Raw genomic sequence first — 23,118 nt, 5'->3', positions numbered from 1 at the left:
GGAGGCAGAGAGGATGGAGGGGGAGAGAGAGATACGGGAGGAGGCAGAGAGGAGGGAGGGGTAGAGAGGTGGGAGGAGGGAGAGAGAGAGGAGGGGGAGGGAGAGAGGAGAGAGGGAGGAGGTAGAGAGGAGAGAGGGAGGGGGAGAGAGAGAGGGAGGGAGAGAGAGAGAGAGGGGGAGAGAGAGAGGAGGAGGGTAGAGAGAGAGAGAGAGAGAGGAGGGGAGAGAGAGAGACGGGGGAGAGCGAGAGACGGGGGAGAGAGAGAGATGGGGGGAGAGAGAGATACAGGAGAGAGAGAGAGAGAGAGATACAGGAGGAGGCAGAGAGGAGGGAGGGGTAGAGAGAGATAGGGAGGAGGCAGAGAGGAGGGAGGGGTAGAGAGGTGGGAGGAGGAAGAGAGGGGGAGGGAGAGAGGAGGGAGAGGGAGAGAGAGAGGGGGAGGGAGAGAGGAGAGAGGGAGAGAGAGAGAGGAGGTAGAGAGGAGAGAGGGAGGAGGTAGAGAGGAGAGAGGGAGGGGAGAGGAGAGAGGGGTAGAGAGAGGGAGGAGATGGAGGGGAGAGAGAGGAGGGAGGGGGAGAGAGAGAGAGGATGGAGGGGGAGAGAGCGAGGATGGAGGGTAGAGAGAGAGAGGATGGAGGGTAGAGAGAGAGAGGATGGAGGGTAGAGAGAGAGAGAGACGGGGGAGAGAGATGAGGGAGGGGAGGAGGGAGAGAGAGATACAGGAGGAGGCAGAGAGGAGGGAGGGGTAGAGAGAAGGGAGGGGAGAGGGAGGGAGGAGGGAGGAGGGAGAGAGAGAGAGGGAGGGGAGAGAGAGAGGAGGGAGGGGGGAGAGAGAGGATGGAGGGTAGAGAGAGAGAGAGAGAGAGGGGGGAGAGAGGGAGGGAGGAGAGAGGGAGGGTAGAGAGAGAGGATGGAGGGTAGAGAGAGAGAGGATGGAGGGTAGAGAGAGAGAGATGGAGGGGGAGAGAGAGGATGGAGGGTAGAGAGAGAGAGGATGGAGGGTAGAGAGAGAGAGGATGGAGGGTAGAGAGAGAGAGAGACGGGGGAGAGAGAGATGAGGGAGGGAGGAGGGAGAGAGAGAGAGAGATACAGGAGGAGGCAGAGAGGAGGGAGGGGTAGAGAGGAGAGAGAGGAGGGAGGGGTAGAGAGAGAGGAGGGAGAGAGAGAGGAGGGAGAGAGGGAGGGGGAAGAGAGGGAGGGGGAAGAGAGAGACAATTGGACAGGGAGAGGGAGAGGGTTCGGGATCACTGATAATCAGGGGTTTTGTACATCTGTACACACACACCAGGATTCTGAGCAATAAAAATATATTTTACAAAATTAATTGCTGGACATAAGACTGTAAAAAAACAGCAGGAAATGAGCTCCAAATGATTTTAATTTCAGATATCTGTTCCCAAGTATTCTCACACATAGTAGAGAGACGTGATCTTATATAAATGTCAGCAAGGTTGCAAATTATTATGTTTTAGTCCAACATGGTGCATTCAGACAGTATTCAGACCCTTTCACTTTTCCCACATTTTGTCACATTACACTTCTGAAATCGATTAATGTATTTGTCATTATCTACAATAATGACAAAGTGAAAACAGGTTTTTAGACAGTTTTGCAAATGTATTAAAAATAAAAAACAGAAATACCTTATTTTACATCAGTATTCAGACCCTTTACTATGAGACTCAAAATTAAGCTCAGGTGCATCCTGTTTCCATTGATCATCCTTGAGATGTTTCTGCAAATTGATTGGAGTCCACCTGTGGTCAATTAAATAGACTGGACATGATTTGGAAAGGCACACACCGGTCTATATAAGGTCCCACAGTTGACAGTGCATGTCAGAGCAAAAACCAAGCCATGAGGTTGAAGGAACTGTCTGTAAAGCTCTGAGACAGGATTGTGTCGAAGGCACAGATCTGGGGAAGGGTACCAAAAATATTCTGCGGCATTGAAGGTCCCCAAGAACATAGTGACCTCCATCATTCTGAAATGGAAGATGTTTGGAACCACCAAGACTCTCCTAGGTCTGGCCGCCTGGTCAAACTGAGCAATCGGGAGAAGGCTGGTCAGGGAGGTGACCAAGAACCTGATGGTCACTCTGACAGAGCTCCAGAGTTCCTCTGTGGAGATGGGAGAACCTTTCAGAAGGACAACCATCTCTGCAGCACTCCACCAATCAGGCCTTTATGGTAGAGTGACCAGAACGAAGCCACTCCTCAGTAAAAGGCACATGAGTTTGCCAAAAGGCACCTAAAGGACTCAGACCATGAGAAACATGACTCTCTGGTCTGATGAAACCAAGATTGAACTCTTTGCCCTGAATGCCAAGCGTCACGTCTGGAGGAAACCTGGCACCATCCCTAGGCTGAAGCATGGTGGTGGCAGCATCATGCTCTGGGGATGTTTTTCAGCAGCAGGGACTGGGAGAGTAGGCAGGCTTGAGGGAAAGATTAACAGAGCAAAGTACAGAGAGATCCTTGATGAAAACCTGCTCCAAGGCACTCAGGACCTCAGACAGATGCCTGATGGTTCACTTTCCAACAGGACAATGACCCTAAACACACAGCCAAGACAATGCAGGAGTGGCTTCAGGACAAGCCTCAGTGTCCTTGAGTGGCCCAGCCAGAGTCGGGACTAGACCCCGATCAAACATTACTGGAGAGACATGAATATAGCTGTGCAGCAACACTCCCCATCCAACGTGACAGAGCTTGAGAGGATCTGCAGAGAATGGGAGAAACTCCCCAAATACAGGTGTGCCAAGCTTGTAGCGTCATACCCAAGAAGACTTGAGGCTGTAATCACTGCAAAATGTGCTTCATCAAAGTACTGAGTAAAGGGTCTGAATACTTATGTAAATGTCATTTCAGTTAATATTTAATCAAAAATTCTCAAAAAACCTGTTCTTGCTTTGTAATTATGGGGCATTGTGATGTCATTATGGGGTATTGTGATGTCATTATGGGGTATTGTGATGTCATTATGGGGCATTGTGGGGGCATTGTGATGTCATTATGGGGCATTGTGATGTCATTATGGGGTATTGTGATGTCATTATGGGGTATTGTGATGTCATTATGGGGCATTGTGATGTCATTATGGGGCATTGTGATGTCATTATGGGGCATTGTGATGTCATTATGGGGCATTGTGATGTCATTATGGGGCATTGTGTGTAGATTAATGATGGGGGAAAAAAACAATTTAATCCATTTTAGAGTAAGGCTGTAACGTAACAAAATGTGGAAGTGTCTAGGGGTCTGAATACTTTCCGAATCAAATCAAATCAAATTTATTTATATAGCCCTTCGTACATCAGCTGATATCTCAAAGTGCTGTACAGAAACCCAGCCTAAAACCCCAAACAGCAAACAATGCAGGTGTAAAATGCCCTGTACAGTATACGTTAGGGCTTATTGAGGTCAATTTGAGGTCAACAAATGATTAGTAATTATGTTCCAGGCCCCCGACCATCTTCCCGCGGTTAAATGTAGTTGATGATGCCTGCCATACACTAACGTCTGGGAGGTGATGCCTGCCATACACTAACGTCAGGGAGGTGATGCCTGCCACACACTAACGTCAGGGAGGTGATGCCTGCCACACACTGTAACGTCAGGGAGGTGATGCCTGCCACACACTGTAACGTCAGGGAGGTGATGCCTGCCACACACTAACGTCAGGGAGGTGATGCCTGCCACACTAACGTCAGGGAGGTGATGCCTGCCACACTAACGTCAGGGAGGTGATGCCTGCCACACACTAACGTCAGGGAGGTGATGCCTGCCACACACTAACGTCAGGGAGGTGATGCCTGCCACACACTAACGTCAGGGAGGTGATGCCTGTCACACACACTAACGTCAGGGAGGTGATGCCTGCCACACACACTAACGTCAGGGAGGTGATGCCTGCCACACACACTAACGTCAGGGAGGTGATGCCTGCCGCACACACTAAAGTCAGGGAGGTGATGCCTGCCGCACACTAACGTCAGGGAGGTGATGCCTGCCGCACACTAACGTCAGGGAGGTGATGCCTGCCGCACACTGTAACGTCAGGGAGGTGATGCCTGCCGCACACTGTAACATCAGGGAGGTGATGCCTGCCGCACACTGTAACATCAGGGAGGTGATGCCTGCCGCACACTGTAACATCAGGGAGGTGATGCCTGCCGCACACTGTAACATCAGGGAGGTGATGCCTGCCGCACACTGTAACATCAGGGAGGTGATGCCTGCCACACACTAACGTCAGGGAGGTGATGCCTGCCACACACTAACGTCAGGGAGGTGATGCCTGCCACACACTGTACCGTCAGGGAGGTGATGCCTGCCCCACACTGTACCGTCAGGGAGGTGATGCCTGCCACACACTGTACCGTCAGGGAGGTGATGCCTGCCCCACACTGTACCGTCAGGGAGGTGATGCCTGCCCCACACTGTACCGTCAGGGAGGTGATGCCTGCCACACACTAACGTCAGGGAGGTGATGCCTGCCACACAAACTAACGTCAGGGAGGAGATGCCTGCCATACACTAACGTCTGGGAGGTGATGCCTGCCACACACTAACGTCTGGGAGGTGATGCCTGCCACACACTAACGTCAGGGAGGTGATGCCTGCCATACACTGTAACGTCAGGGAGGTGATGCCTGCCATACACTAACGTCAGGGAGGTGATGCCTGCCACACACTAACGTCAGGGAGGTGATGCCTGCCATACACTAACGTCAGGGAGGTGATGCCTGCCATACACTAACGTCAGGGAGGTGATGCCTGCCATACACTAACGTCTGGGAGGTGATGCCTGCTACACACTAACGTCTGGGAGGTGATGCCTGCCATACACTAACGTCTGGGAGGTGATGCCTGCCATACACTAACGTCTGGGAGGTGATGCCTGCCATACACTAACGTCTGGGAGGTGATGCCTGCCATACACTAACGTCAGGGAGGTGATGCCTGCCAACACACTAACGTCAGGGAGGTGATGCCTGCCATACACTGTAACGTCAGGGAGGTGATGCCTGCCACACACTAACGTCAGGGAGGTGATGCCTGCCACACACTAACGTCAGGGAGGTGATGCCTGCCACACACTAACGTCAGGGAGGTGATGCCTGCCCCACACTGTAACGTCAGGGAGGTGATGCCTGCCACACACTGTAACGTCAGGGAGGTGATGCCATGTACAGACCCAGTCCACAGAATTAACAACAACTGAGATAAATATTTAATAAATGTATTAATAAATAGAAGGACAGATGATCTCTATGGGGAAGCCATCCGGTGGTGATGTGACGACCCAGGAAGAGGCCTGCTGTTTACCTACCTGTGTTCCTGACAGGTCCTCCTGGTCCTCCAGCTCCATCCTGATTGGGTCGTGTGGCGGCAAGCCCATGGGGTAGACAATCATCACCGCGCCCCTCAGCTGGTCCAGCGCCTCCTTCACCATCTCCATGGTAACACACACACCAGCCACCGCCTGTTTCTGAAGAGCACGAAAGGAGGAGAAATAAGAAAAGGGGGTCCGAGTCACCAAATGACACCCTAAACCCTACATAGTGCACTACTTCCCCTATAGGTCCCAGGTCCAAAGTAGTGCACTATGTAGGGAACAGGGTATTTTGGGACTCAGTATAACGTGTGTGGTGTGATCCATTAGATGTAGTTTTTCATATCTGGTGTAGGGCTAGAATGTGAGATGACGTGAGTGTCTGTTTTGGATATTTAAATACAGTAGTTACCTTAGAGATGACTGTCTGTGTGTTGGATATTTAAATATTACCTTAGAGATGACTGTCTGTGTTGGATATTTAAATATTACCTTAGAGATGACTGTGTGTGTGTTGGATATTTAAATACAGTAGTTACCTTAGAGATGACTGTCTGTGTTGGATATTTAAATACAGTAGTTACCTTAGAGATGACTGTCTGTGTTGGATATTTAAATACAGTAGTTACCTTAGAGATGACTGTCTGTGTTGGATATTTAAATACAGTAGTTACCTTAGAGATGACTGTCTGTGTTGGATATTTAAATACAGTAGTTACCTTAGAGATGACTGTCTGTGTGTTGGATATTTAAATATTACCTTAGAGATGACTGTCTGTGTTGGATATTTAAATATTACCTTAGAGATGACTGTGTGTGTGTTGGATATTTAAATACAGTAGTTACCTTAGAGATGACTGTCTGTGTTGGATATTTAAATATTACCTTAGAGATGACTGTCTGTGTTGGATATTTAAATACAGTAGTTACCTTAGAGATGACTGTCTGTGTTGGATATTTAAATACAGTAGTTACCTTAGAGATGACTGTCTGTGTTGGATATTTAAATACAGTAGTTACCTTAGAGATGACTGTCTGTGTGTTGGATATTTAAATATTACCTTAGAGATGACTGTCTGTGTTGGATATTTAAATATTACCTTAGAGATGACTGTCTGTGTGTTGGATATTTAAATACCGTAGTTACCTTAGAGATGACTGTCTGTGTTGGATATTTAAATATTACCTTAGAGATGACTGTCTGTGTTGGATATTTAAATATTACCTTAGAGATGACTGTCTGTGTGTTGGATATTTAAATATTACCTTAGAGATGACTGTCTGTGTGTTGGATATTTAAATATTACCTTAGAGATGACTGTCTGTGTTGGATATTTAAATACAGTAGTTACCTTAGAGATGACTGTCTGTGTGTTGGATATTTAAATATTACCTTAGAGATGACTGTCTGTGTTGGATATTTAAATATTACCTTAGAGATGACTGTCTGTGTGTTGGATATTTAAATATTACCTTAGAGATGACTGTCTGTGTGTTGGATATTTAAATATTACCTTAGAGATGACTGTCTGTGTGTTGGATATTTAAATATTACCTTAGAGATGACTGTCTGTGTGTTGGATATTTAAATATTACCTTAGAGATGACTGTCTGTGTTGGATATTTAAATACAGTAGCTACCTTAGAGATGACTGTCTGTGTGTTGGTTATTTAAATACAGTAGTTACCTTAGAGATGACTGTCTGTGTTGGATATTTAAATATTACCTTAGAGATGACTGTCTGTGTGTTGGATATTTAAATATTACCTTAGAGATGACTGTCTGTGTTGGATATTTAAATACAGTAGTTACCTTAGAGATGACTGTCTGTGTTGGATATTTAAATATTACCTTAGAGATGACTGCCTTGGCCTCCTCCATAGTGTTCCTCAGCACCTCCTTCATCTTCTGGTTCGGAGCTGGAAGAGGAGGAAGAGGGAGCACACTCAGGTTCAGGGTTAATTCCATTTACAGAAAGTAAACCAAATGACAAATTGTCCTAATTGAAAAGCATTGAGAAAATTGGAATTTCAGTGGTACTTTCTGAATTGATCCCAACTCTCTCAGGTTCACAACAATATAGCCAGGAGGACTCTTGCCAGTCTCTATACAAGAGCCAAGCCCCTGGGCAGAGAGAGCAGGCTCCAGACTGGTGGAGGTAGGAGCACACAGAACTACTGTATGTCAGCTAGAACAAGTGTCAATTGTCCTCTTTACTAAAGCCAATATATTTTTTTTAACCTTTAATTTAACTAGGCATGTCAGTTAAGAACAAATTCTTATTTACTACGATGGCCTACACCGGCCAAACCCGAACGACGCTGGGCCAATTGTGCGGCGCCCTATGGCACTCCCAATCACGGCCGGATGTGATACAGCCTGGATTTGAACCAGGGTGTCTGTAGTGACGCCTCTAGCACTGAGATGCAGTGCCTTAGACCGCTGGGCCACTAGGGAGCCCACATTGACCAAGACGCTGGCCACAAAGAGCAGGATCCAGGCCCAGACCCAATTATGGTGGCCATCAAATCAAATTTGTCACATATACAGTGAGTATAGAAGAAAACGGAACCAAACTAGGGATGTTAGCGGCTTTAATTGGTTAGCGGCTTTAATTGGTTAGCGGCTTTAATTGGTTAGCGGCTTTAATTGGTTAGCGGCTTTAATTGGTTAGCGGCTTTAATTGGTTAGCGGCTTTAATTGGTTAGCGGCTTTAATTGGTTAGCTGACGAAAAATACATTTGACCAGTCATGCTTATCAGTCTATAGGTTCATTTGCATAATTTGTGAATGTGTGTATTTGCGTTAGTCATCATGTATCCAATTTATTACATGCCACAGCATACACAGCCTAGTTTGAGGAGAGAATAGTCTACCACCTGTCAGACAGGACCAGAGGAGCTACACAGCCTAGTTTGAGGAGAGAATAGTCTACCACCTGTCAGACAGGACCAGAGGAGCTACACAGCCTAGTTTGAGGAGAGAATAGTCTACCACCTGTCATACAGGACCAGAGGAGCTACACAGCCTAGTTTGAGGAGAGAATAGTCTACCACCTGTCAGACAGGACCAGAGGAGCTACACAGCCTAGTTTGAGGAGAGAATAGTCTACCACCTGTCATACAGGACCAGAGGAGCTCCATAGCCTAGTTTGAGGAGAGAATAGTCTACCACCTGTCAGACAGGACCAGAGGAGCTCCACAGCCTAGTTTGAGGAGAGAATAGTCTACCACCTGTCATACAGGACCAGAGGAGCTACACAGCCTAGTTTGAGGAGAGAATAGTCTACCACCTGTCATACAGGACCAGAGGAGCTCCATAGCCTAGTTTGAGGAGAGAATAGTCTACCACCTGTCATACAGGACCAGGAGCTCCATAGCCTAGTTTGAGGAGAGAATAGTCTACCACCTGTCATACAGGACCAGGAGCTCCATAGCCTAGTTTGAGGAGAGAATAGTCTACCACCTGTCATACAGGACCAGAGGAGCTCCACAGCCTAGTTTGAGGAGAGAATAGTCTACCACCTGTCATACAGGACCAGAGGAGCTCCATAGCCTAGTTTGAGGAGAGAATAGTCTACCACCTGTCAGACAGGACCAGAGGAGCTCCACAGCCTAGTTTGAGGAGAGGAATAGTCTACAACCTGTCAGATAGCATGATAGCAACTCCTCAAAAATCTGGTAAGAGAATGAAACAAGCTTTTATAAACTCATTGCGCAACAAATAATTCTAAACGCCATCTCGTATTTAAAAAAAAAAACAGTTTTGATGACCAAAAAAATGTCTTACCTTGCTTCAAAGCAGCTTAGCGAAAAATCAGAACATAGAAACGTGGAGGCAATTCTTTCACAAAGACTTCATGCCATTAACCAGCACTTCTCTCCTGTTCTATTGGTTTCTATATCAACTTTCTTTCATTTGCCCAGAAGACAAAAGACACAATTCTAGTGATATTAGCAACACATCCTAGTTGTTGCTATTAGATTCCCCCTCTTTGGAAATGGAAATGCTCTTTTCTGTTACATGTAGAACCACTCACAATACACATGTGCTGTTTAGAACAGTGTTTTCCAGCCAATTAGGTTTTGGCAAATGTTTGAAAATGACGCTTCTTCATTAAAAGGAGTTGCGTGTTCGATAATAAGACTAAAGCCTTTTGACTGTAAGGACGATAGATTTTGTCGTTGTGGCCATGTTTACATGAAGCTCTTAATGAAAAATATCTGTCCGCTTGTTTAGCCGAGGAATGCTCAAGTCCGTTCTCTTATTATGAGGCGGAGTTCAATGTTGATAACTGATCACGCTATTCACGATGAAAAAACAACCACATGGAGTCACCCATCAATACATGCTTACCTGTACTTATGTTTGTCCTGTACAGAAGCAAAGAGGACCAAAAGAACCAAACGGAACCAAACAGAAGCAAATAGAACAATATGGAACCAAATAGAACCATACGGAACCAAACAGAAGCAAATAGAACAATATGGAACCAAATAGAACCATACGGAACCAAATAGAACAATATGGAACCAAATAGAACCATACGGAACCAAACAGAAGCAAATAGAACAATATGGAACCAAATAGAACCATACGGAACCAAACAGAAGCAAATAGAACAATATGGAACCAAATATAACCATACGGAACCAAATAGAACAATATGGAACCAAATAGAACCATACGGAACCAAACCGAAGCAAACGGAACCAAACCGAAGCAAATGGAACCATACGGAACCAAATAGAACCATACGGAACCAAACCGAAGCAAATGGAACCAAACCGAAGCAAATGGAACCATACGGAACCAAATAGAACCATACGGAACCAAACCGAAGCAAATGGAACCATACGGAACCAAATAGAACCATACGGAACCAAACCGAAGCAAATGGAACCATACGGAACCAAATAGAACCATACGGAACCATACGGAACCAAACCGAAGCAAATGGAACCATACGGAACCAAATAGAACCATACGGAACCAAACCGAAGCAAATGGAACCATACGGAACCAAATAGAACCATACGGAACCAAACCGAAGCAAATGGAACCATACGGAAACCAAATAGAACCATACGGAACCAAACCGAAGCAAATGGAACAAAACGGGGAGGAACGTACATATTGTCCAATGGACAATTTAGTGTGATTTTATTTATTATACATTTTTACGTTCTGGGGTAACCTATTCCGACTAAGAATACACCTCTGGACTCACCGTGTCCGTTCCTCCTTCCGATCTCATCCTTGTTGAATTCAGGTCCTCCGCTGGGGACACACCTCTCCTCCCACTCGTCTTTCAGCTTCAGGTCAACAACCTGTTCATCCGTCAGACCCTGCATGTTGGGGGGCAGAGTCACTCCGTGGTCCACCAGCTCTGGGAACTCTGAGGGAGGAGACAGGAGAATGGAACACAGACACGTTAACACCCATACCATTTTTTTGGCCAAAGGAAGCTGTGTGTGTCTTGTGAAAAGTGTAGAGCTAGTTAGTTAGCTGTATTGTGTATTATATAGTGTAGGGCTAGCTGTATTGTGTATAACACATAGTGTAGAGCTAGCTAGTTAGCTCTATTGTGTACCACATAGTGTAGAGCTAGCTAATTAGGTGTATTGTGTATATCATATATTGTTGAGCTAGCTAATTAGCTGTATAGTATACAACAGTGTAGAGCTAGCTAATTTACTGTATTGTGTACAACATTGTGTAGAGCTAGTTAATTAGCTGTGTTGTGTAGAGCTAGCTAATTAGCTGTATTGTTTACAACATTGTGTAGAGCTAGTTAATTAGCTGTATTGTGTACAACATTGTAGAGCTAGCTAATTTACTGTATTGTGTACAACATTGTGTAGAGCTAGTTAATTAGCTGTGTTGTGTAGAGCTAGCTAATTAGCTGTATTGTTTACAACATTGTGTAGAGCTAGTTAATTAGCTGTATTGTGTACAACATTGTAGAGCTAGCTAATTTACTGTATTGTGTACAACATAGTGTAGAGCTAGTTAATTAGCTGTGTTGTGTAGAACAGTGTAGAGCTAGCTAATTAGCTGTATTGTATACAACAGTGTAGAGCTAGTTAATTAGCTGTGTTGTGTAGAACAGTGTAGAGCTAGCTAATTAGCTGTATTGTATACAACAGTGTAGAGCTAGTTAATTAGCTGTATTGTATACAACAGTGTAGAGCTAGCTAATTAGCTGTATTGTATACAACAGTGTAGAGCTAGCTAATTAGCTGTATTGTATACAACAGTGTAGAGCTAGCTAATTAGCTGTATTGTATACAACAGTGTAGAGCAACAGTAGAGCTAATTAGCTGTATTGTATACAACAGTGTAGAGCTAGGTAATTAGCTGTATTGTATACAACAGTGTAGAGCTAGGTAATTAGCTGTATTGTATACAACAGTGTAGAGCTAGGTAATTAGCTGTATTGTATACAACAGTGTAGAGCTAGGTAATTAGCTGTATTGTATACAACAGTGTAGAGCTAGGTAATTAGCTGTATTGTATACAACAGTGTAGAGCTAGGTAATTAGCTGTATTGTATACAACAGTGTAGAGCTAGCTAATTAGCTGTATTGTATACAACAGTGTAGAGCTAGGTAATTAGCTGTATTGTATACAACAGTGTAGAGCTAGCTAATTAGCTGTATTGTATACAACGTACAGTACTAGTCAAAAGTTTGACACACCTACTCAATCCAGGGTTTTCTTTATTTTTACTATTTTCTACATTGTAGAATAATAGTGAAGACAAACTATGAAATAAAACATGGAATAATGTAGTAACCAAAAAAGTGTTAAACATATATATTTGAGATTCTTCAAAATAGCCACCCGTTGCCCTGATAACAGCTTTGCACACTTTGAGTAGGTGTGTCCAAACTGGTACTGTACATGTAGCCATGTAATGCCTATACTGGAAGCTATGTATGGAAGCTTCTGCTAAAGTTCATTAAAAAAATATAGAGACTCGTTCCAAACGGACCAGAGGACAACTAGACCCGTTCTGTATAGACCTGGTCGGATCCAGACCTGGCCCGGTCCGAGTGAGGGAAGCAGCAGAAAAGGTCATTTACTAAGCTCCTTTAATAAGCGGAGCTGATAAGGCACGAGAGAAGGGAGAGAGAGGTGCCGATCTAGTATGTGGGGGAAGTGCCATACTGTGAGAGAGGGACACAGGGAGGGAGAGGTGTCGTACTGTGAGAGAGTGTGACACTTCTGAATATGGTGCACGAATTGTTTCGCCCCCACCTCCCAGAGTCCTCCTTGCTAGCTCCAAACTGCCAAACACACTCACCGTCAATAACAGAACTGACAGGCCAGGGCGAAGGACACTGCCTAACGGTCTCCCCCGTTAGCACAACAGGTGCGAGGCTGGGGCGACATCGTTAGTGACACCGTGTGCTATCTTGCTAGTTATCTACCACAGTGTGTCACCCCGCCTACTGTCTACCTGTGATGCCCCCGCCTACTGCTAGCACCGCAGGTGGGGGGACATCGTGTGCTAGCTAACTAGCTAGCTTGCTAGTTAGATGGCACGTGTCGGCCCAGCCTCCCGCCTGCTGTGTACCGGAGAAAACTGTGCCTGACAGGCGGAGGTAAATGACACAGTCTAAAGGTCGCCACCGGCCTGCTGTGTATCGGACTAGCTGACCAAGCTAGCACACAGTGTCCTTCGCTCCCGCCTGCCGAACAACTGCTCTCACCGTCGTTAACAGAACTGCCGAAAAACAGTGACCGATCGGCAGAGACATTTACATTTAAGTCATTTAGCAGACGCTCTTATCCAGAGCGACTTACAAAGAACACTGTCTACCGGTGTACGGTTAGCTAGCAACCGTTGCCCCTTCTGTGGGGTATATCGGCGGCTGGCACCCAACATTATTGTGCATTAACGCCACCTACTGTACTGGAGCGCCCCCATCACCTGCCTGTCTTAGCTTAAAAATGGACCAATAGAAATATAGAGGGGTTCCTGCAGATGCAGGAATACCAACATGCAGGAAAGCCCTGAATTGCAGGCCGCTATTGAACCCTTCTCACTATAGTAGACTAATAGCTGCTTAGGTCATTTATAATCAACTATGTAGTAGACTAATAGCTGCTTAGGTCATTTATAATCAACTATGTAGTAGACTAATAGCTGCTTAGGTAATTTATAATCAACTATGTAGTAGACTAATAGCTGCCTAGGTCATTTATAATCAACTATGTAGTAGACTAATAGCTGCCTAGGTCATTTATAATCAACTATATAGTAGACTAATAGCTGCTTAGGTCATTTATACTCAACCAATTTGTAAGTCGCTCTGGATAAGAGCGTCTGCTAAATGACTTAAATGTAAATGTAAACTATATAGTAGACTAATAGCTGCTTAGGTCATTTATAATCAACTATGTAGTAGACTAATAGCTGCTTAGGTCATTTATAATCAACTATGTAGTAGACTAATAGCTGCCTAGGTCATTTATAATCAACTATGTAGTAGACTAATAGCTGCCTAGGTCATTTATAATCAACTATATAGTAGACTAATAGCTGCTTAGGTCATTTATAATCAACTATGTAGTAGACTAATAGCTGCCTAGGTCATTTATAATCAACTATGTAGTAGACTAATAGCTGCCTAGGTCATTTATAATCAACTATATAGTAGACTAATAGCTGTCTAGGTCATTTATAATCAACTATGTAGGGGACTAATAGCTGCCTAGGTCATTTATAATCAACTATATAGTAGACTAATAGCTGCCTAGGTTATTTATAATCAACTATGATCACATAGTACCTGTCTTGACTTCATCAAACCGGGAGAAGATAGTTAAGCTAGCTAATGTTAGATAGAAAGGCTAATTGAGGCAGCAATTTCTGATCCTACAGTTACAAATAACAACTCCATTCAGAATATTAAGTAGCAGCCTACCTGTTGGCTCTTGGTCGTTGAAGCCTATACTTCTCCATTTAACTCCATTTTTTAAATTATTTTTTTACACCTTTATTTAACTAGGCAAGTCAGTTAAGAAGAAATTATTATTTTCAATGACAGCCTAGGAACAGTGCCCCTGTTCAGGGGCAGAACGACAGATTTGTACCTTGTCAGCTCGGGGTTTTGAACTTGCAACCTTCCGGTTACGAGTCCAACGCTCTAACCACTCGGCTGCCCTGCCGCCCCATTTTAAAGCTGCAATGTACATTTTTGAGTGAAATGTGTGTAATAGATCTGTCATTCTCATTGAAAGCCAGTCTAAGAAGTGGTAGATCTCTTCTGTGTGCACTATTTCTATGCTTCCCCGTTATTAAGTTTTGCTCCTGAGTCTTTTACTATCAGTTTTGTACACCAGCTTCAAACAGCTGAAAATACAATATTTTAGGTTATGGAGAAGATATTTCACAGCGGTTTAGATGGTACAATGATTCTCTACACTACACTTGGTTGTTTTGTCACAAACTGAAATTAGGCAAACTATTTGAATTTTAGCAACCAGGAAATGGCAGAGAGATTTCTGCATAGCGGATCTTTAATTCCATCGACCATTTGATTAGATATCTCGTAACTTTTGCCACACATGGATGTTCTGTGACTGTAGCTTATTGCCGCTTTGATGACTTACAATTGGCCTACAACAACCTACATGTGCCACTCCTGTGCAAAGCAAGAGCATCAGCGTAAAGTATACTGTTCGGCACTGTCGGATGGGGCCACGGTGTCTCCCGACCCCTCCTGTCTCAGCCTCAAGTATTTATGCTGTAGTAGTTTGTGTCGGGGGTCTCGGGTCAGTCTGTTATATCTGGAGTACTTCTGCGGTCTTATCCGGTGTCCTGTGTGAATGTAAGTATGCCCTCTCTAATTCTCTCCTTCTTCTCTCTCTCGGAGGACCTGAGTCCTAGAACCATGCCTCAGGACTACCTGGCCTGATGACTCCTTTGCTGTCCCCAGTCCAGTTTTTCCTAGCCACCCTGCTTCTACACCTACATTGCTTGCTGTTTGGGGTTTTAGGCTGGGTTTTTGTACAGCACTTTGTGACATCAGCTGATGTAAGGAAGGACTTTATAAATACATTTGATTTGATTGATGTCTCTCTCTCTGGATCTGTGTGGGGCCCTTCCGGACAAGCCAGTTAAAATTACACAGCCCATACGCGTTACAATCATATCAGATCCGACCCAGACATATAATTTAGAATTCTGGGCCCGGATCGAGTCTCGGGGTACAGGTGGATCCGTGAAGACCACTAATTGGCACAAGACAGAGGCAGGGTTTATAGCTACATCTTCTATCACCCACTAACGTTACTCACCTGAGCATATCCTGTCTACTTTGAGCCTGGTGTTATAGATGGCTGTGACCTGCTGGGTCAGGGTTTCCAACGGGACGTCGACTGACGTGCTGAACAGGAACTGGCTTTCGTCACCACGTTTCACGTGCAGCTGCACCATTCTCTGCAATGATGTCAAAGTATTAGCTAGCTAATTAGCTAGCCAGCCAGTTGTTAATCCTAAACTATTATATTAGGTTAGATATACCTCCCCACCCCCTTCCCTTAAGTTGCTAGCTAACTAGACAGATTTTATAGAGCCGGTAGGTAACGTTAACTATGTCAGCTGGCGGACTAGTCTAAAAGTTATAGCTACCAAGCTCCATCAGAAATTAAGTTACCATAGCAACTAAACACTAACTTCCCTCTGTTGATAACTAACTAGCGTTAGCTGTGAAACAACTTGAGCGTCAACTTTTATTTTTTAGCAACATACAAATTACTAACATTTTACAGGCAAATTAACATTGTGCCATGGATAAGCGTTAACTTTATAACAGTAGACAAAAAAAACCTACCGCTGTGGAAAAGGTAGCGTCAGGAAGGACACAAAATAGCAGCGTACCAGAGGTGTCGCGCAGTTCAAGCGTTTGTGTAAACGCAGTATCGCGAGACATCCGGGAACCCTGGCGAAACACCACAAAGATAATTTTGAAGAGATGGGGAAACTCTATTGGAATAGTATTAAAGCCCATTGTGTACGTTGCTCATGTTACGTTGAAGAGCCACGCTGTTCATTCTGGGCGATTCTGGGACAAAGGAAAGCTCTCCTTCAAGGTGTGAATGTGAGTTAATTGGACGCTAAACTCAAAAATCCAATATAAGCATGAACTTCTTCAACAACAAGTACAACATTACAAATATTTTCCAAGATGTAAGACAATCAACTTTCCATCTGTGATATTGTATAGCTTTGGAATCGTGACATTAAGTACTTTCGAGGAAAATAGGCACATTTCTCGACTGCGTGACGATTAGTTTAGCAACGGCGTGACGTAGCATGACACCGTAAAACACGATTGGTCGACAGTCTGTTGATGGAGCGTTGCACGTTTATTTCTAATCATTTGTCAAAGGGATTCCTATCTCCTCCTTTCTCCAAAAATATTTCTGACCAGCCTGAGGTTGTAGCGTTTTTAATTGGTGAAGAGGCAGGGTGGGTCATGTAGCGTTTTTAATTGGTGAAGAGGCAGTGTGGGTCATGTAGCGTTTTTAATTGGTGAAGAGGCAGGTGAAGAGGCAGGGTGGGCCATGTAGCGTTATTAATTGGTGAAGAGGCAGGGTGGGCATGTAGCGTTTTATTAATTGGTGAAGAGGCAGGGTGGTGAATTAATTGGTGAAGAGGCAGGGTGGGCCATGTAGCGTTATTAATTGGTGAAGAGGCAGGGTGGGCCATGTAGCGTTTTTAATTGGTGAAGAGGCAGGGTGGGCCATGTAGCGTTTTTAATTGGTGAAGAGGCAGGGTGGGCCATGTAGCGTTATTAATTGGTGAAGAGGCAGTGTGGGCCATGTAGCTGTGCTTCTCGGCTTCTGTTCTTCGGACTTTCAGGGTCTTCATTTGTACCCTGCGAACGTTACCAATGTATCTTGTATTTGTAGTGGGGTCTTTTTGTGCTCGTCTAACTTCTCTTTGTAACTTTTGCTGTTTTCTTCAGCCTTCCTGTACTGCGTAAAACATAAGAGATGTTACAAACAGGAGATCCTACTCTATTTCTGTCATGCATAACTATCTAGTTTGTTAAAACATAAATGATTGTGCCATGTGACACACATTTTGTAAGCTTAACTTAAAAAGGTATAGCAAGTTCATGCACTTCTCATTCAAACAATTGATACATAACTTCATTGACTTGTTGTGTCACGACTGCTAAAAAGTTAGCACTTCAAAACAGTGACCAGTGACCAGATAAACTAAGCCAAAGCATGTACTACTGTTAGACCTTGTCCATAGACTGCGTACATGATAAAGAAACCATTTTTGTATTCTGAACTATCCATTTAAGTAACTCTGTAAATAAGTACCCATGTCTTAAATTCTTACCTTGAAGTACTGGGTTGACTGTAAACTGGGGGGAGTCAACACTCTCTCTTAAAATCTCTCTGTGTTTTTGTCCTGTATGACGACCTCCATTGCTTTCACTCCTGTCTGGTTCCTCTTTCTGTGAGATCATACACTCTAAAATCCTTTAAGTCTTTTTCAAGGTGGGCTGCTCTGCGGTCCGGGTCAGCATCCCTGCGCTGTCTGGAGAGTCTTTGCTCTTCACCGGGTCAGCATCCCTGCGCTGTCTGGAGAGTCTTTGCTCTTCACCGGGTCAGCATCCCTGCGCTGTCTGGAGAGTCTTTGCTCTTCACCGGGTCAGCATCCCTGCGCTGTCTGGAGAGTCTTTGCTCTTCACCGGGTCAGCATCCCTGCACTGTCTGGAGAGTGTTTGCTCTTCACCGGGTCAGCATCCCTGCACTGTCTGGAGAGTGTTTGCTCTTCACCGGGTCAGCATCCCTGCACTGTCTGGAGAGTCTTTGCTCTTCACCGGGTCAGCATCCCTGCACTGTCTGGAGAGTGTTTGCTCTTCACCGGGTCAGCATCCCTGCGCTGTCTGGAGAGTGTTTGCTCTTCACCGGGTCAGCATCCCTGCACTGTCTGGAGAGTGTTTGCTCTTCACCGGGTCAGCATCCCTGCGCTGTCTGGAGAGTGTTTGCTTTTCAGCAGCACTTAATTTAATTTATTTTTGTTATTGCCATATTATGTTACAAATTACAATATTGAAACAGTATAAAACCTTAACGTTGATATAAAGAAGTTAGCAGTGTTATTGATTGTCAATGGTGTTATCAAATCAAATCAAATTTTATTTGTCACATACACATGGTTAGCAGATGTTAATGCGAGTGTAGCGAAATGCTTGTGCTTCTAGTTCCGACAATGCAGTGATAACCAACAAGTAATCTAACTAACAATTCCAAAACTAATTAAAATTGTAAATAATTCTGATCTTATATCAATACACAGTGTATAACACCAGTGACAGGATAAAACTGCGAATATTAACAGCAGGAACAGCAGGAACAGTAATGCCAGTGACAAATCTGAAGACAAGATGGCATATCTATAAATGGTGGCCTCAGTAGCTCAAACCACACTTCTTAATTAAAATTGTAAATAATTTGCTTAATAATGTGATTTGATCAATTATATCAATATTATTTCCTTTCCCTATACTATAAACTGTATAACACCAGTGACAGGTTTTAAAACTGCGCATTACATTACCAAATTAATCATAAAATTGCTAACACATGAGTGCAGACTCACCATTCGCTCTTCAAAACAGCCCAACCTCCAATTAACCTTTGACCCAGACGTTGGCAAGGATGGTGCTGTTTTTTAAAATTATAATAACAATTGACACAAATGCATTTGGTCCAGAAGCAGAATAAAGAAGCCTAACGTTACTCCTTCTAGTCCAGGTTGCGTTTCACTAGCCAATCATTGGTTACTCCTTCTAGTCCAGGTTGCGTTTCACTAGCCAATCATTGGTTACTCCTTCTAGTCCAGGTTGCGTTTCACTAGCCAATCATTGGTTACTCCTTCTAGTCCAGGTTGCGTTTCACTAGCCAATCATTGGTTACTCCTAGTCCAGGTTGCGTTTCACTAGCCAATCATTGGTTACTCCTTCTAGTCCAGGTTGCGTTTCACTAGCCAATCATTGGTTACTCCTTCTAGTCCAAGGTTGCGTTTCACTAGCCAATCATTGGTTACTCCTTCTAGTCCGGGGTTGCGTTTCACTAGCCAATCATTGGTTACTCCTTCTAGTCCAAGGTTGCGTTTCACTAGCCAATCATTGGTTACTCCTTCTAGTCCAAAAGGTCCTTGAACATGTTCTGTTTTTAAAGGTGAATTGGCTCTAGAAGCCAAAACAGCCAAATGCTCCATCCTAAACGTCAATCGATTGTCAATTTTGGTACGGTTCTAGAAAAAATAAAATCACTCAACTTTCATTTCACAAATGCAAAATACACACTTATGTACAGTGTTTTAACAGGTTAACACAGTATTTTTCAGTAAAAACATGTTTACTGCGTCCGTTTTCCGTTTATAGACGGGTGTTCGGAGACTCAGATAGCTAATTAGCACAGATTGTCCACTCTGTCTTCCATAAACAATGAGCTGTAACATGGAGTTATGGCCCGTGTGGGAACCCTAACCCTATAAAAGGAGTGTAAGTAATTTAACCTTTTTGTTTTCTGAAAACGATTTCTCACCGATATGAAAGATACGCACCAAAACCGTACCGCAAGCGATGCATGTTGATGTTCAGGCCGAATGTCTGGGCTCTTAATTTATTTGTATTTTATGTATTGGACCTTTATGTAACTTAAAAACAACAACAAAAACAAACAAATTCTCATTTACAATGGACGGCCAAACCCGGACGACGCTGAGCCAATTGTGCGCCGCCCTATGGGACTCCCAATCACGGCCCGGGTTGTGATACAGCCTGGATTCGAACCAGGGACTGTAGTGACGCCTCTTGCACTGAGATGCAGTGCCCTTAGACCCGGCTGAGCCACTCGGGAGCCCCAAGGTAATGGAACTGAGAGTCATGTTCAAGGCTCGACCAGAAGAAGGATGTGTATTGTGACAGAGATGAGTAGTTACACAGTGTCATACCGGGTAAATATGACACACAAACAAGTTGTCAAATCAACACGAGTTCAGTACAGTCAACAGCATATCAGGTCAATAGACATTTATTATACATACAACACACATTGCTTTATACATAAATGTGCAGTTTTAGCTGTGCACTTAAACGATGGAACCTTAGCTACTAATATATGAATTGCGGTTTTCATTTTTCCTTTATATAGAATATGATCAACAACACAGACGACTCTCGGCTACAGGTTATACAGGTAGTTATAAAGGTACACCAACCTCACACCAAAAAAATAGTCACTTTTGTTTCCTATAAAATATCATCTTGAACAGAACATGACGTTAAGCGTTAGCTAGCCTCCTAGAATTATTAATTGCCATTGGCTATACTGCACACCACTGACAAAAGCATAACAAGAAAATGCATTTTAAGGTGGTTCCTCCGGCGACCAATGACAGGGACGTGGTAGAAGTGTTGATAATGCTACTTTACTGCCTCGGTGTGTTTTAGGAGTGACGTTTCAATCCAGAGATTTTTTGGAAGAACACAGGTATTTGTTTCCATGGTGTGGATCAAAGCAACAACAGAGAAGCATCAGTTAGCTGGTTCCTTTAGGACTGGTTTCCTGGACAAAAGATTAAGTCTAATCCAGGATTTAGAAACTACTTCAATGGAGATTCACCATCGAGTAGGTTTTAAAAAATTAAATTAAAATAAAATCCAGAACAAGGGTTCGCCTGTGTCTGGGGAAACTGGACCTTAGACCCTAGACTCTGAACCTCTGGGTCCACACCCTAAGTAGGGTTGCAAAATTGATGCAACTTTTCCCAAATGCCAAGATTTTTCAGAAATCCCGGGTCGGAAGATTCCGCATTTCCTGTTAACTCACTCCAGAGTCTTTCAACCAGGATTTCTGGAAAAGCTGGAGACTTCAGGAAAGCTACCAGACTTTGCAACCCTAACCCCCATACCCTCTCCACTAGACTGGACACTTTACACTGGTGGTGGAGCACAACCATTTTTAACAGAGTTTTGGGGGAAAATAACATCATCATCCAACCGTTTTCTTGAGGGGAAAAAACCTCTCCTCTTCTAGCTAATCACAATATGTCCCTCTCACCAACAAACCATTTACATGTCAGAGCCATTGTTGGAGACACTGGTGTAAAACACTAGAGCAGCGTCGTCCATTTTGGCTCCTGCAGTGCACTCACCCTATACTGAATAAGCAGTGAGGTGTAGAAACTTGGTTCCATTTCGGTTCCTGCAGTGCACTCATCCTATACTGAATAAGCAGTGAGGTGTAGAAACTGGGTTCCATTTCGGCTCCTGCAGTGCACTCACCCTATACTGAATAAGCAGTGAGGTGTAGAAACTTGGTTCCATTTTGGCTCCTGCAGTGCACTCACCCTATACTGAATAAGCAGTGAGGTGTAGAAACTTGGTTCCATTTTGGCTCCTGCAGTGCACTCACCCTATACTGAATAAGCAGTGAGGACTAGAAACTGGGTTCCATTTCGGCTCCTGCAGTGCACTCACCCTATACTGAATAAGCAGTGAGGAGTGGAAACTGGGTTCCATGTTGGCTCCCGCAGTGTGTTTTTAAGAGAAAGACCAACGTAGATAGTAGCAGGACAACAACGGAATACAGAGTAGAACACTGACACATCACTGATGTTGATACCACCACACCTCATCAACAGGAAGTTAACTCTGATTGGCTCAATGACACTAGCATGTAGTGTGAGGAGGATGCATCTGACTATTAGATATCTGCTTTGTACATTCATTTCCTTTTGTTATTCTTTACCCCTTCTGTTTTCCTTCTTCTTTGTGTAAATCTCCAATGATTTGTTTCTCTCTTAAAAATAGGATTTTTTTGTTGTTGTATGGTTTTGTATTATAAACATTGAAAGGGGGAGGTGCATACAAGTCCTTCTGGGGTTGGCCTGCGTGTTAGGGTGGCCGTTGGCCTGCGTGTTAGGGTGGCCGTTGGCCTGCGTGTTAGGGTGGCCGTTGGCCTGCGTGTTAGGGTGGCCGTTGGCCTGCGTGTTAGGGTGGCCGTTGGCCTGCGTGTTAGGGTGGCCGTTGGCCTGCGTGTTAGGGTGGCCGTTGGCCTGCGTGTTAGGGTGGCCGTTGGCCTGCGTGTTAGGGTGGCCGTTGGCCTGCGTGTTAGGGTGGCCGTTGGCCTGCGTGTTAGGGTGGCCGTTGGCCTGCGTGTTAGGGTGGCCGTTGGCCTGCGTGTTAGGGTGGCCGTTGGCCTGCGTGTTAGGGTGGCCGTTGGCCTGCGTGTTAGGGTGGCCGTTGGCCTGCGTGTTAGGGTGGCCGTTGGCCTGCGTGTTAGGGTGGCCGTTGGCCTGCGTGTTAGGGTGGCCGTTGGCCTGCGTGTTAGGGTGGCCGTTGGCCTCTAAATCTGTGAGAGTACGTGACATATGTTACTGTAGTATTTAAGACCCTCAGGAGAAAAATGCTGACAATACCACCCCCCCCCACACACACACACTGTACACACACTACACACAGAGCAGCAAACACAACCACCCCCCCCCACACACACACACAACACTGTACACACACTACACACAGAGCAGCACACACAACCAACCCCCTCACCCACCCACCCACCCACCCACGACAGACAACAACACACCTCAAACACAGCACAGTACTTTCTCACCACAGTTTCAATAATAAATAGATTAGAAATAACCTTCTCTTTTGAAATAAAAATTAAGTAGGTAGGTACCATCTCTGCGAGTAAAATTAAGTTCAAAACAAAAATCCATGTTTGT

The 23,118-nt window shown here is 44.5% G+C and overlaps 1 protein-coding gene across 14 annotated transcripts in view; it reads right to left on the bottom strand.

Moving 5' to 3' along the window:
- Window positions 1-23,118, bottom strand: part of synj1 (synaptojanin 1) — a 131,051-nt gene that overhangs the window by 7,675 nt on the left and 100,258 nt on the right. For all 14 annotated transcript variants that reach the window (XM_046317536.1, XM_046317525.1, XM_046317523.1 and 11 more), the window contains 5 exons: window positions 16,187-16,294; window positions 15,651-15,792; window positions 10,570-10,737; window positions 7,191-7,258; window positions 5,336-5,494 (listed from right to left, as the gene is read on the bottom strand). In XM_046317536.1, the coding sequence (XP_046173492.1) occupies window positions 5,336-5,494; window positions 7,191-7,258; window positions 10,570-10,737; window positions 15,651-15,792; window positions 16,187-16,294 (645 nt within the window). The remainder of the gene's footprint in view (window positions 1-5,335; window positions 5,495-7,190; window positions 7,259-10,569; window positions 10,738-15,650; window positions 15,793-16,186; window positions 16,295-23,118) is intronic.

This window comes from Oncorhynchus gorbuscha, linkage group LG20 (assembly GCF_021184085.1).
Source record: "Oncorhynchus gorbuscha isolate QuinsamMale2020 ecotype Even-year linkage group LG20, OgorEven_v1.0, whole genome shotgun sequence".
Classification (NCBI taxonomy): domain Eukaryota; kingdom Metazoa; phylum Chordata; class Actinopteri; order Salmoniformes; family Salmonidae; genus Oncorhynchus; species Oncorhynchus gorbuscha.
This window is presented reverse-complemented; position numbering and strand designations above follow the sequence as displayed.